The sequence below is a fragment of the Haliotis rufescens genome, unplaced genomic scaffold (genome assembly GCF_023055435.1).
Source record: "Haliotis rufescens isolate VD_foot unplaced genomic scaffold, xgHalRufe1.0.p SCAF_143, whole genome shotgun sequence".
Lineage (NCBI taxonomy): Eukaryota > Metazoa > Mollusca > Gastropoda > Lepetellida > Haliotidae > Haliotis > Haliotis rufescens.
The window spans coordinates 262,291-277,535 of record NW_025963828.1 but is presented as its reverse complement, the minus strand read 5'-3'; the positions used below and the strand labels follow the sequence as shown (position 1 = coordinate 277,535).

The 15,245-nt window shown below is 42.2% G+C and overlaps 1 protein-coding gene across 1 annotated transcript; it reads right to left on the bottom strand.

The window, feature by feature from the left end:
- Positions 1 to 367: 367 nt before the first annotated feature.
- LOC124130974 (uridylate-specific endoribonuclease-like) lies at positions 368 to 12,297 on the bottom strand. Its single transcript, XM_046494026.2, has 6 exons — positions 12,154 to 12,297; positions 7,098 to 7,229; positions 6,695 to 6,905; positions 2,915 to 3,114; positions 1,717 to 1,943; positions 368 to 1,033 (listed from the first exon to the last, which is right to left on the bottom strand). The coding sequence occupies exons 1-6, from the start codon at positions 12,215 to 12,217 to the stop codon at positions 803 to 805; spliced, it is 1,065 nt and encodes a 354-aa protein (XP_046349982.1). The 5' UTR covers positions 12,218 to 12,297; the 3' UTR covers positions 368 to 802.
- Positions 12,298 to 15,245: the final 2,948 nt, after the last annotated feature.

The window sequence follows — 15,245 nt, the reverse complement described above, 5'->3', positions numbered from 1 at the left end:
TGTCCAATCAAATCACACCTGTAATATTAGAATCGGTCTACAGCAACCCATGCTTGCTGTAAATGCGACTATGCTTGTCATAAGAGGCGATTATGGGATCGGGTGGTCAGGCTCGCTAACTTGATTGATGCATGTCATCGTATCCCAATTGCGTGGATCGATGCTCATGATATCGATCACCGGATTGCCTGGACCAGCCTTGATAATTTAGAGACCGCCGTCATACAGCTGTAATATTGCTGAAAACGGTGTTAAACAGCAAACAAACAAACACTATTATTATGATTAAGTGTTCAGTTACTCCAAACGTGAAAACAATGTCATTCTTCTCCAAATGACAGCTACGAAGATATATCAATACATAACACACACTTGAATCTTTTATTGAGACAGACATACGTACATGCATGTATCCGTTGTGGACTAATCGACAGTTTGACACGTACAAGTACAAACACGTAAAAATGCACATAAAAATATCATACACTTTGTATAACCCTGAATTCCGGTCTTTCAACCAAATCCTAAATCATTATATTGTGGAACCTGGCTAATGCGGAACTCGCACTTACTTCTTAATCCGGAGTTTCTCTAATCCGTGCGCATCTTACAAGACCAAACCATGCTGTTAAAGAGGTCCCAGAATAATAATATAGGATATACCCGTTATAAAATACACACGACTCACGCACTCAATAGTCGAGGTATGCTGGAATATAGCTGACTGCGGCGTCAAAACAAATCTATTCACTCACTCACTCACACCATTAACGTTACAGAAAGGCGAGGGCTCACACTGTGTTTAGAACACAGTATAGGCAGTGGCGAGCTGTACCCCGGACGTGTGGGCCTCGTCGTACTGCTGGATGTGGAAGCTGTGGCCGTTGAGGGTGAAAGGACAAGAAGAGCTTGGCCTGGTCAGTATACAGATTGTCCCCAGGGCCATGTCGAACGCTGGACTCGACCCGATGATGAAGGAGTCAATCTTCTTGAAGTGACCGTTCCAGGTGAAGGTGAACTCAAGCATCTGTGGCTGAAGAAGAAATCAACAGAAGGTTTGTTTTTTGTTGTTTGTTTGTTGAACGTTGATTGTTTGTTGTTTAACGCCGTGCTCAGCAATATTCCACCAATAAGACAGCGGTCTGTAATCTGTCTGCTAATCCAGTGACAGACATCATGAGCATCGACATGTACATACGCAATTGAAATACAAAGATCAGTGCATCATGTAACATGGAGATTCATAAGCATGTCAACCATTGCAAGCGTTGTCCTCGAGGAATATGATCTGCACCAGAGAGCTACACACCGAGACGACCCGTGAAGATCCGGGGTAGAATAGGTCTTCAGCAACCCATGCTTGCCGTAAAAGGCGACTATGCTTGTCGTAAGAGGTGACTAACCGGATCTGGTGGTCAGGCTCGCTGACTTGGTTGATGCATGTCATCGTATTCCAAATGCCAAGATAAATGCTCATGATGACAATCACTGGATTTTCTGGTCCAGACTCGATTACTTACAGACCGCCGTCGCATAGCTGGCATTTTGCTGAGTGCGGCGTTAAACAACAAACAAACAAACACAAAACCTACGAAAGATCAGTATATCATGTAACATGGAGATTCACAAGCATGTATATCATTGCAAGCGTCGCCCGCGAAGAATATGATCGTGGACACCCTGCACCAGAGAGCAACACAGCCAGACGCAACCTACCCCGACTTGCTTGAGGTACCCGAGGTAGTTCGCATGTCCAGCTTGTTCCTCCTTGTAAAAGCGCAACCAGTTATGAAATCCCTCCACTATGGACGACTTGTACTCGCCGACAAACACGTGTTCGAATCCGCTGCTGTCCTTTGACGACCCGCCAGATCGGGAGTAGGGTTGAAACCAGAGGGAGTAGATTTTGTCTCTTAAGGCTGTCTTACTTCCGCTATATATATCTAAAATAGATAAGAATATATCTGAAATGTCAAAAATATATTTTAAATATGTTGAATGCTGTAGGCACCATTGCTTCTGTCGCTCGGTGGTTCGTTAAACTTTGAGACATGGCCAGGCAGATCAGGGGTTTATAGCAACGATGACACACATCCAGATCCTTTAATTTCTTGCCACTTCTACGCTTCTATGCATGGTGTACACAGGACCTTTTAAGGCCAAGTATCCCACTTGACGAGTTAACTTGTGATAAGTTGTGTTTCAACGAAATAATTATCGTGCGAATGGATTGTCTGGTCAAGACTCGATTGTTTAGAAGCCGCCGTTGTATGAGTGAGTGAGTTTGGGTTTACACCGCTTTCAGCAATATTCCAGCCATATCACGCGGGGGACACCAGAAATGGGCTTCACGCTTTGTACCCAAGTGAGGAATCAAACCCGGCGTGACTAGCGAATGATTTAACCACTAGGCTACCCCACCGCCCCCACCGTTGAACGGCGTTAGGCAACACTAACTTACTCTTTTTCATGCAATTTGTGTGAGTTGCGGGTGCTACCGGTAGGGCAGGTCATGCGTACCCTTTTCGCGAACACCTGGTGTCATCACTGATTTTCAGTGATCCATTCATAAAAAATTCACCACTATTCTGCCTTTTACGTCCAATGGAATCTGTTTCGGCGGATAATCGAGACTGGTTTTTCTCTGGTGTTGATTTTATTTCTAACTTATTTTTAACTGTTGAGACTATAAATTGAGTTCGAGACAACCGGGAAGTCGACACAAACTTGATGTTGTGCAAAAAATGTGTTGTGACACCCACCCCTCTTACATTTAAAAAAACCCAACAACCTTGTATCTCTTGTATGGTAATATTAAATGGTAAGTCCCGAATATGTCAGGCACTCCTGAAAATGCAGACCCAGCGTTAAACGTAACGTCATGCTGCGTAACGCCCGCTACATCAGTACGTACGCTGGTCGACGAGGTAGTTGTATGTTGTCTCCATGACAGGAGAAGCCATGACAATGTCAAGGAAGTTGTTGATTTCAGCTTTGTCGGCGGCGGTTACTGGGTCTGCGGACCCTCTCGTCGGGTTGTAGTTGTCCCAGAGCGCCATCAACGCCTGGTACACTGGCTTCCTTAATGGCGCAGCGTTCACATTACTGAACAAGCTGAAACAGACAAAGAACATTCATGAACAAGGTAAGAGGATATTATCTGACGCCAATGTCGGCAACATTCCAACTGTATCACGAAGGCCTGTGTGGAAATTCTGAAGTCGGGACCTGGTCATGATAGCATGAAAAACGAACCACGACATCAGATTATGATGTAGTTCGTCTCACCGACTACCAATTCAACATATATTTTTTTAATGTGAAGTTTACACGATATACACCTTTTTCAATGGACGAGCCGTAACATGACCGCGAAATTGACGTTCACAACTGTAAGAACGACAAAACATTCATACGTTTTTCACGAGACCATATTCTTGAAATGACCAACCACAGACGGACAACTTCCACATTCTTTGGGAAAGCCTTGAGAATTCCCTGGCACGAATACATACAGAAGCGCTGATTCCGATCATTTGGACCCTATTATCTCAGCATACATTGAGAAATGTCAGAGAGTTTGACTGCATGATCTTTACAAATATCCCCACTACGAATACAATACATATCGATAAATAATGAATACATAATGTTATCATGATGACCTGGGTGATGAAAACCATTATTTATTTCTACAGGACTATTTGGACAACATTAGTACACATAGTCTCAAGATATCAGACTCTCTGCCTAGAGATAGCTTGTGAATATGTATTAATTTAAACTTCCCCTTGAGAAGGACCTCAAATGAAGATTTAAATTGACGCCATATGTAATGCTTACATATCTGGATATTTTAGAAAAGAACATTTATGTATGTTTTTTAATTCCTTATGGCAATCCCACAGAAAAAGTGTTCTTAAGAAACCACAATTTCACTAGTCGCCATCAAAAACAAATATGCTACTCTTTAACCTCAACATACTAAACTGATGTCCTAAAGAAACCTTAGAACTTAAAAAAATGAGTGAGTGAGTATGGTTTTACGCCGCTTTTAGCAATATTCCAGCAATATCACGGCGGGGGACACCAGAAATGGGCTTCACACATTATACCCATTAAAAAAATGAAATAGCAAAAGATTTAAAAACACAAGTTCAAACTAAATCAATGCAAAACACATCGTCCAAATACAACAATACTCTATGCAGGGACCTTTTCGTATGCGAAAAAGTGAGAAACACGTGCCACTCTGGCCGACACTACACGTGCAATTAAAGTATATACGGACGGCATGTCACCGACACGACTGACACCCGAACAACGCGAGCGGGCCCTCGGCATGATGCAGATTGCTAGAACCTTTGGATGCTCCCTTGTTGTTCTAAGGACTTCTTCGCAGTCCGAATCACACAGAACGTCCTTGCAGCCAACAACGACGTGTTGCCTTGGCCTTGCACGCTCCCCAGACATTGTCCCCAGAGAACACCTCTGGGATGTCATGGATCGTCGTGTTCGACAGCGCGCGACTACACTTCCAGCCAAGCGACAAGAACTGATCGAGGCCCTTCAAGATGAGTGGCGACGTACCCCACGTGATGTGTCATCAGACGACTGACTTTTTCTGTGCGACGGCGAGATTTTGCATGTCTTGTCGCATGGGGTGGTCATACACGCTATTTACGTGTCATTAAACTTGAGCGATTTTTTAGATGTGTGTGCCCTTTGTCCATTACGTCGAAAGTTTGTTTTTACTACCCAACCTCAATTTGGGCAACTGTCATGCCAATATCGGATGACTTTCATTTTAAATGTTGATTTCTTTGAGATTTTGGTCTTTCCAATACATTAGACTTCATGCATCTATCTATTGTGTTTTTTTTTAACTAGAGTGATTTAGAACTATGGTAAAGTTTCTTTTGGCCGTCAGTTTATGCACATAGTCTTAAGTGAAATTGGGGGCACGGGTGGCCTCGTACTCTCAGGCCCCACAATTTGCTGTGCAGGGTTGCGTCCCTTGGGCGCGCCAGAAACCTATGATTGTGGGTTTGAATCCCGGTTCGCCCCGATTATGTTTCTTTGCTTGTCAGCACCATACCCGTGCTCGCAGGTTTCACCGAAGTGGTAAACGTCTGAGACCTGCATCACCTCGCGCCTCCTCCCATGTTAAGCTGATTCGCCGTCATATACATGTGCTGTTAAAAGCGGCGTTAAAACCAACTCACTCACTCACTTAAGTTGAACAAAATTCTGTTCTGGGACATACAATCAACAGTGTTACAAAGTCTAGTCATCTGATCTCCATTTTAGTCGCTTCCTTTGACAAACACGAGTACTGGGGACGACTCTGAATCAGGGGACACCAGAAATGGGCTCCACACATCGTACCCATGTCGGGAATCGAACCCGGGTCTTCGGCGTGACGAGCCAACGCTTTAACCACTAGGCTACCCGACCGCCCCGTAGATGGACTGAAGGAGCGGGTATTGATTTCCGTATTTTAAGGTTTCAGTACATTAATATATGGTACCAGCATTGCAATAAATGTTTCCAACTGACTACTTGTTTCAGCTATAAACACATAAATCGCCAACAAGTGCCATCAAAGCCTCTTTTAAACCTAACGACTTGAGGACATGTCAAAGTGTTTCGTCGTTGACGTTACATGATGTGTCGTTTGTTTAGCTTGCTGATCTAAAAGTTTAGAATTTGTTTGTTTATTTGTTTTTTAACGCCGTTCAATATGACGTCGGTGTGTAAATAATCGAGTCTGGACCACACAATCCAGTGATTGACATCGTGAGCATCGATCCATGCAGTTGGGATACGTTGACATGCATCAACCAAGTCAGCGAGCCTGATCACCCGATCCCGTTAGTCGCCTCTTACGACAAGCATGGGTTGCTGAAGACCCATGAGAGAGACCTGGTAATATGGTAATACTTAAAGCTATTTGTTTCCTTTCGGCTCAATAAATCGAAGATGCACTTATAAAATCAGTACAACGTCACGTCAACTATCGCTTGCGTTCAAATGTGGGCTATGTCACCTGTTGAATTTCCCAATCGATTCCATATTTGGTTCATCCTTATATGGTCATCAAATGATCTAATCTCAGGTCACGCGACAAATAAAGGTCTAACTTAAGAATGTAGGTCAAGGGATCGGTACAACGGGATTGTTTTTTTATTTAGATACACACATTGAAATACAATCTATAAGATTGGCATAATTTGTAGCATTGATAACAGAGATGAGTGAAACGGACGATTATCTTTATAAACTAGGCATGGGCAGCGGGGTAGCCAAGTGGTTAAAGCGTTCGCTCGTCACGCCGAACGTCCGGGTTCGAATCTTCACATGAGTACAATGTGTGAAGCCCATTTCTGGTCTCTCCGGCCGTGATGTTGCTGGAAAAATGCTAAATGCGGCGTAATCCCTAACTCACTCAAACTAGGCGCCACATCAGCTCTTCTACGTCACCGAAGGTCCATGGCCTCGCCTGTAGCTTTATCCTTACAGAGACTGGGACCTTGGCCATGTCGATAACGGTTAACAATATTCTGACATTGGTTCTGAGTTAACATTTCACAAACTGGTTTGAATTGTTGCGTCACAATAACAAACACGAACTGTAGTACGTTATACCCGGGGTTGATGGAAGTTAAAAAGATAAGTGAATTCGTCAACTTACTTGCTCTTGGAGACGTCCGTTGTCTTTCCACTGGTAGCGTGACTGCCGATGTTAATGGTGATGTCGGCCATGTCAACCTTATCAGGGTCAACCTGCCAGAGTGCATCTGCAATGTTGTGACTGCTCACTGGGGTGTGGGGTCCCTGTGTGTGTGGTGCCTGTGTGTGGGGTGGTGCTGTACTCGCCCCAGCCTGACTTGTGGGGTGGGTGCCTGTATATACAACGGAAGAGTGGGTGGGTATGGTTTTACGCCGCGTTTAACAGTAGCAGCGACAACATGACAGTGACACCAGCAATAGGTTCCACACATTTTCCTCATAGAGAATCGAACCCGGCCTAACCTTCGGCCTTCACTATATGTCTATCACTCGAGCTTAACAATGTGTCTATTCGCTGGCCTTACCTTTGTGTTGGCAGGCGTAGTCGAAGTCGTTGCAGCAGTCGCCGTATTTGTGACAGATGTAGTTGCACTGGCAGCCTTGAGCGTTATCCAGGTGTGTGTAGCATCGACCCAAACAGCTGTTGTCGTCAGATACTGGCACAGAAACATGAGCCATTGAATAATGTTGATTCTGTCGTCTACAGTAAAACAATAAAATGTTTTATTCAATTTGGTGGCCACATATCCAGTATGTCATGTGAAAGAGCGTTTTTGTAAAAGCTGAGGGACAAAAATCCCAGAACTCTCGTGAACCTTCTATTTTATTTTGAAAAGTCCCCAATATTCTTTTTTCAGGACATCTAGCAATATTCGTCGCCAAAAATATTCTTTTCCTGTATATTATCGCTCTGAGTAGGTTAGGGCGGGTAACAAGCGGTCTATGATTTGTGCACAGCTTTACTCATTCATGTGCACGACGTCACCCATTGATGTACACGACGTCACTCATTCATGTGCACGACGTCACTCATTCATGTGCACGACGGCATGTCGCCACGTCACTTCACCAGCCACGTTAATTCCAGTAGTTCTTCATCAACCATCACCTTACCTATCTCAGTACATGTGCAGTATTGGCCACTGAGGAAATGATGGACAAGACCTCTGTGAAACTTATGGCAACACTTAGTGTGAACCAGTCAATTTAAATCTTGATCAATTCATAAAACAAAATCGGGAAATTTGACATCTTTTCGGTTTGTGCGTGCGGCAAGCTGATTGCTTGAAAACGTTAATTAAATTGTTTTTTATAAGGATTTTTTTCTCAATACCAAAATTCTTAAAACATGACATCCGGCTTTGCTTGGCCTGGTTTACTGTACTCCGCATTCTGTTTTATAGGCAGGTTCGGCTTTCAGAGCAGCATATGACGTCACCCATTGTGGCGTGACGTCATACAATTCTAGAGTGACGTCATGTCTGTCTCTTAATTGTGAGAATTCACATATAATGACAGTTCTACGGAAGTTCGCTGATAACGTAAATATTTTACAAGCGTGGTTTATTTCGCGATAAAACATTGCTCTATCATGACGTCATTTCTGGAGAATCCAACAATCGCTCGCAACTATATGACGACGTTTTTTTTGAGAGGGGAGTTTCTAGTGAGTTGTTCCCCATAGATGTAGGACATGACGATGGCCAAAAGCGTGAGAGATATGACAATCTGTATTGGGGGAAAAGGTACAGGTTATCGACGTGAGGATTGTGAGGATTGTCCAATGGAAAAGCCGTATATCGTGTAAACTTCACATTGAATAATTATACACTCAATAACACCCAAAAATCTCCCAAATACCTACATTGAGTACATGCAGAGTGTTCTACAGTTACCACAAAGACATACCCATGACCAAACCCGTATTGTTAGTTTTGTTCAGTCACAGCGTCATCTGTTTTGACACATCAGTGTAGTTTATCAGTCAGTATACAGATTTCTGTAGATTTAACCATTAAATTGAAACCAAATAAGAATTCCAGCACAAATACAATGGACATGTATTTCGCGAATTCCTAGTTTGTTTGTTTGTTGTTGAACACCGCAATATTCCAGCTATATGACGGCGGTCTGTAAATAATCGAGTCTGGACCAGACAATCCAGTGATTGACATCATGAGCATCGATCCACGCAATTGAGATACGATGATATGCATCAACCAAGTCAGCGAGCCTGACACCCGATCACGTTAGTCACCTCTTACGGCTAGGATAGTCGCCTTTTCCGGCAAGCATGGGTTGCTGAAAACTTATTCTACCCCGGATCTTCACGGGTCGCGAATACCTGGTGTCATCACTGATGTTTTGGAGGACAATGGAGAGTGATTACTCCCTGGCGTTGACGTTATATGCATGTATTATGACAAAATAAATTTATTACAAATCAAACAGTTGGAAACAAATCAAGACTAGTATGGAATATACCAGGTGATGTGAACGTAAGACACCGGGTGTTCTACAAGTGCGGCAGAACCAAGGCTGCCATGTCTGGAACTGAGACCACCAGAGGCGCTATCTATGTCGGAATGTCCACCGAGTTCCATCAGGTCAGTCAAGTGGACCGCACCTCTGATTGTTGTACTGGATACTCCGTGGACAGATAAGGTCACCGCGAATAAATCTGTTTGAAGCATTCTACACTTATCCGTAACACAAAATCACTTATGATCCTAAGGAGACATTAGTGACCAACTCGAATAGCGACTCGTGGCCCTCTCGTGGCTATTTTTGCGACCGGGTTCCGTCTTAGCGCAAACGGGCATACCTAAAACAATTGTCAACTCGTTGCGTAATGGTTCACATTTATTTCCCCATATATTATATAAATTTCAGATGCAATTTAAAGCACAACGGGAGATGCGGAATTGTACAGTATGAATGAACACATTTAACTATGTCTTGGGTATATGTTAGATGCAAGACATATGTAAAATCAAAAATTATTTCTGAGGGATTCTTTGACGAAGAACTTGAAATCATACGCGCATTCTGATTGGTTTGTCGTATTTTCGCACATAACATTCATCGATAGGGGGACGAGTCTTCTTGTAGGTTACGGAAAGGGGCGAGATGTGACGAATACCTAAGGACAGTCAATGTCCCAGCCAATGAGCAGTCGTTCAAAATAATTTAAAACTTTATCTCGAGTGTCACGATTCAAATCCGTTTATCCGTTTCTATCGATTGCCACAAAGAAAAATATTAGGTGGATAAGTCGAAAAGATAAAAATATAAAACTTACATATTTCATTTTTTTATTTTCTTAAAGGGTTCTGTAGGTACCATAAAAAGTAGGGGCGGGAAGAATAGGGAACGAAACAAGCTTAGAGTTGACCTCCCTTCCGTTTAAGACACGGATATATCGAAGTTCGTCATAATTCATTGTGTTTTGAAGTTTCTAAGATCAATTTTCTACAGGTTTTAATAACTGTATTTTAAGTTTTAAAATATTTATATTGATAATGACAGTACATGAGTGTTTCTTTTTACATTTTACTTATTTCTGGTCGGGGGAATAAAAATACCCATTGTTTTTTATTTTATTTTTTTGCATTTCAATTTCGGGGGATTCGTAAAACCAAGTGTTATAAAAGTTCTGACCCAAGAGCACATAGCCCACATATTAGGTTCACACAGGGTATGTCTAGACGTCGACTGGACATGGACCGCACAGCATTGTCTAACGTTCATCTGTCATGTCTGTGCTCGTGGATTTGACCAAGTGCATCACTTCGGGCTATCCTCCCACATTTAACAGACACGTCGTGAGGTAACTGGAATATTGTTCAAGGCGGCGTTAAACCCAACTCCCTCAAGTCTTTGAACGGCCGGGTTTTCTTTCTAGCAACTTCAAAGTCTGTCTGTTTGCCAACTCAGTTAGCCCCGACGTGTACCTCGCAGTTGGTGAGTCTTCTAATTCCATAGACACAATGTGCCGGTTGCACACACGCCATTCATTGCAAAGTCTGTTCAAGAATGGATAAAGGGAAACAACAGTTGCATCACCCCCTTTAAGAAATGCGTATGTTAAGCGTATGGGGGTTACTAGACCGATGAAATAACTCATGCCTGGTTCGTACAGAATGCCAGTATAAATCGTGCTAATGTCTGTTGCAGATTGTAATGATTGTTTTGATGAGTGACGTTTTAGAGGACTGCAATTTTAAGTGTGATGGTAACAAAACCATTAAAACAGATCATTGAACAAATCACTTTTAGACGTTTACACATACATACAGTTATAATTATGTAAGTAGATCGGAGATTCACATCTCTCAACGTGTGGTAGAATATAAGAACAATTTTACATATTATGAACAATCTAACGTATTAGCAGATGGAGACTAACGCTTAACGGGCCAGAAGCTAATTGCATCGGTTCATTTTCAGAAAGTGTTCCTTTAATTTAGATTCATGAATCAATTGAAAGATGTGGCCTTCATGGAGTATGTTTAGTACACACTGATAACCTAATTCCTGTAGTGCTGCGGGGTTCAGAACTGCTTACTAAGTAAAACAAGCTCCATTGGGGAGGATCAAGAAGAAGAAGAAGAAGAAGAAGAAGTTTATTCATGAATGAAGGCCACATGGCCCAGAGTTCATTTACATGAATAATATTTGCTTTGCACATGCATATATTTTCTTCTCCATTCTGGTGGATCAGACATTGAATGAAAGGTACTGGCAAGGTTCGTTTTTTTGCAGGTTTTGTTTGTAGTATCAATAACAAATCTGAATGAGGATGCGAAATGAAAATATCTGAATAATCACAAATGTCTGTCATTTGATGTGTCTCTGCTTATCGTATCGCATATATTCTGCAGAAAATATATTTTTTTAAACGTTCAACTTGGCAACATGAATTTGTGCCAGGGGATCGTATATGTCGCTGTCATTACAAGTTGATGGGAAAAGGTTACATATTTTTTCAAGAAAAAGCGGTTTAATCAGTTCAACGGTTAACCTTATCTTATTGCCTGATATGTGGGTACTCTGAAATGTGTGTCGCAAGTATGTCAAATCAATATGTCACCAAATGAAACGAATCTTTATCAGTACATTCTATGCGTTTACTCATTAATGATACACACAATTCCACGTGCACTATTCAACATATTAATGACGAACTCTCATCCGTTCTAACTCTCTTAACAGTTCGCCATCTAGAAGGTCGACAAATCATTTTGTTTTGTTTTGATTTCTACCATCATATAGATATATGCTTCATATTTCTCTGAAACTAATAGGCAAATAGTTCACTTACACGTCATTTAATGTCATTTGATGTCATTTGATGTAAGCTTTAAAACAAAAGGTTACAAAGCCAAAGTTCACGCAATGCCTAATAAAGCAAAAATACAATTATCTGATTAATATACAAGTTATTATTCAAAGCAGCACAACGCCCTTTGAAAATATAAATATTTGCATGAACAAAATGCTTAGCGCTTAATTGCAGATACCAACATGTAACAAGACAAAACAAGTTAAAGTAACCAGGATGCAGAATGAGGTACTCACAGATGAAGGCAGCAGCTATGTGGAGTCCCAGAAGGGAGGAGGCGACGGCGGTGAAGACCTTCATGCCGCGGGTTCCGTCAAGACTGACCTCAACTCTTCTCGGTCCGACTTCTTATCACGCCCCCGTACACTCCTTCAGCGTTTTGTAGTACACTGTATGACGTTTGATAAAAAGCAAACAAGGCAAGAAACACGACGCGTTCTTTGGTATTTCCAGTAACCAGTGGTTAGAAGCATGCATTTTTGTATTACGTTACATATTTCGGATAATAAATCAGATGGAAAATAGAAAGCCATGTCACAAACTTTGCGATTATTATTTTTATATTTATTATCATTATTATTATCATCATCATTATTATTATTATTATTATTATTATTTACAGATTAAAATTACAAATGCAGCAAAGAGGGTTTGGGTGATCCTGGGACAGTCAGGCTGGTTAGGTTCATCATCAGCTCAGGACCCTTGCCCCCTCTACACGCAGCCCAGACAGTGAGTGGGACTTCTCCCAGGAAGCTGCCTAGTCAAACCCTTCCAGAACTTTTCGGAGAATGTGAAGACTCCCCAACACTGCAGCCTTCTGCATTACCCATACTGTCAGAAGGGCTGTATTCCTGGTAGCAAACCCGGGTACTCTCCCAATGTCAGTAAACCGATTGGGATGTACCAAACCTAAGGCACAGACAACAATGGGGAGTCGGACAACTTGGTACTTGGATGCAAGCGTGACATTTCGGAAGCGAGGTCCGCATATTTGCCATATATATCCTCAATCTTGTCAATCACATTGTCAAAAGGGACAGAAAATTCAATGATATAAATGATTGAATTGGATTTATCAAAATGGACAAGATCAGGTTTGTTTGCCTGGATACGTCTGAGGCTGTATACGGGCCTTTTCCAAAGAATTTTGTATTTATCATTTTCCATGACGCCCTCTACATATTCCGGGTCGTACCATGGTTGGACCTCTGTGTCAAAACCATAAGCATGTCGAAGACGGTAATAAAATGATCGAGCCACGCCGCCATCATGTCGCTTAAGATACTGTGTTTGTGCCAAGGCTGGGCATCCACTGACAATGTGTTGGACAGTCCCATTAAATTCATTACATAATCTACATTTCATGTTTACATTTTGATGCAACATCACACATTGACGGTTTCGATTAGGAAGTGACTGGTCCTGAGCAGCAAACAGAAAGCCTTTTGTTTCACTTTTCAGGCCAGATGACTTCATCCAAGTGAAGGACTCTGCAGGGCTGCTGACCTTCTCAACACACTGCACATACACTCGATGCAGTAGTCGTCCAGAAAGCCTCTCCTTGAAAAACTGAGTCTGGGCCGATTTGCTATGGCACTTCCCTTGGTTGACACTCATTTCTATACCGTCCAGCAGTACAGAACCATCAACAAAATCAACATTGACATTGAGATTATGTCCCACACCCTTGGTTCGTTTTAGAAAACTGTGGAATGTCATGTTCTCATCATGAGTTTTGACATGCTTCACAAAAGGATCATCAGACAAATAAATGTGTGCAAAAGTGCACAAAACAATTCTATCATGAAGAGCCCAAACGTTAATCAAACCACGTCCTCCCATAATGATTGGTAAATATAAGCGATTGAGGGAAGAGCGAGGGTGGTGGAATCTATTGTCTGACATGATTCTTCGTGTGAGGGTGTCAATACCCTGAATGTCTTGTTTCGTCCAATCAACAACACCAAAAGTATATGAAAGGACGGGCACAGCATAAGTATTTGTGGCTTTTACTTTGTTGCGAGCGTTCAGCTCTGAACTCCGGATTTTCTGAAGTCTACATTTGTACTCTGCCCGAGGTTTTTCCTTGATATGGGCATTCTGGAGTTTGTCTCTAATCTGCATCCCTAAGTACGTATATGCCTGACCTTCCACGAGATGGCCAATAACTCTTCCTCCAAGTAAACTGTCTGATCCTCCCTCTTCTACCTTGCCACGTTTCAAATGAAGAATGTTGTATTTGTCGAGTCCAAAGGACATGCCAATATCATTAGAAAAGGACTCGACAAGCAGAATCTGTTTTTTGAATGTGGATCCCCCACTTCAGTTCAAGGTCATCCATGTAAAGGATGTGAGTAAAGGGTGTTGGGGATCTGTGCCGAGGAGGTCCAGGATGATAACCTTCCTCTTTGCTAAGCAAAAAGCTTAAAGGATTTAATGATAAACAGAAAAGCAAAGGACTGAAAGAATCGCCCTGAAATCTTCCTCTTCTAATAGAAATGGGTTCCGAAGTCACCACCTGCCCCTGCGAATACATCTCAAGTTGAGGTGACCAGCAATTCATTAAAGACTTGAGTAAAACAAGTAGTCGCTCGGGGAGGTCAATACATTCCAGTGACTTCAAAATCAATCCGTTAGGTACAGAATCATCAGCTTTTCTGTAGTTTATCAAACACATTGAAAGGTTACGGTGGTAAGTTTTAGCCTCTTCGAGGATCATTTTCTGAACCAGCAATTGATCCTTACAACCCCAACATCCCTTTCTGGCTCCTTTCTGCTCCATGTAGATAATGTAATTCTTCTTCTTCTTCTTCTTCTTCTTCTTCTTCTTATTATTATTATTAGTGGTTGTAGTTGTAGTAGTAGTAGTAGTAGTAGTAGTAATCAACGGTCCCAGGCCTCCAGAGTGAGTGAGTGAGTGAGTGAGTGAGTGAGTGAGTCATATAATCCTATTGTTGACACAACCGTGTTATGTGTATCAGGCGTCTGTTCCGCGATCGTGTCACTGGATTTTCTGCTCCATCACTAGATTGTCTGGTTTGTTTACAGGCCACCGTCGCATGGCAAGAGTACTGCTGTGCAGGGTCCGATAACAAACTCCCATTTTGTTTATGCAAATTGTATAAATGGCGGGTGCTACCGGTAGGAAGGGACACGCTTACCCTGGTGTCATAACTGATTGTAAGATAATGTTCGTCGTTATTTTCCTTTTACTTCGCTCGTCACGCCGAAGACCCGGGTTCGATTCCCGACATGGGTACAATGTGTGAAGCCCATTTCTGGTGTCCCCCGCCGTGATATTGCTGGAATATTGCTAAAAGCTGCG

Excerpts from the sequence above, each read along its gene's own strand:
- LOC124130974 (XM_046494026.2), bottom strand. The coding sequence starts at position 12,217 with ATGAAGGTCTTCACCGCCGTCGCCTCCTCCCTTCTGGGACTCCACATA. Across the intron at positions 6,906-7,097 it reads CTACGCCTGCCAACACAAAG|GCACCCACCCCACAAGTCAG; the intron begins GTAAGGCCAGCG and ends TTGTATATACAG. Across the intron at positions 3,115-6,694 it reads ACGGACGTCTCCAAGAGCAA|CTTGTTCAGTAATGTGAACG; the intron begins GTAAGTTGACGA and ends TGTCTGTTTCAG.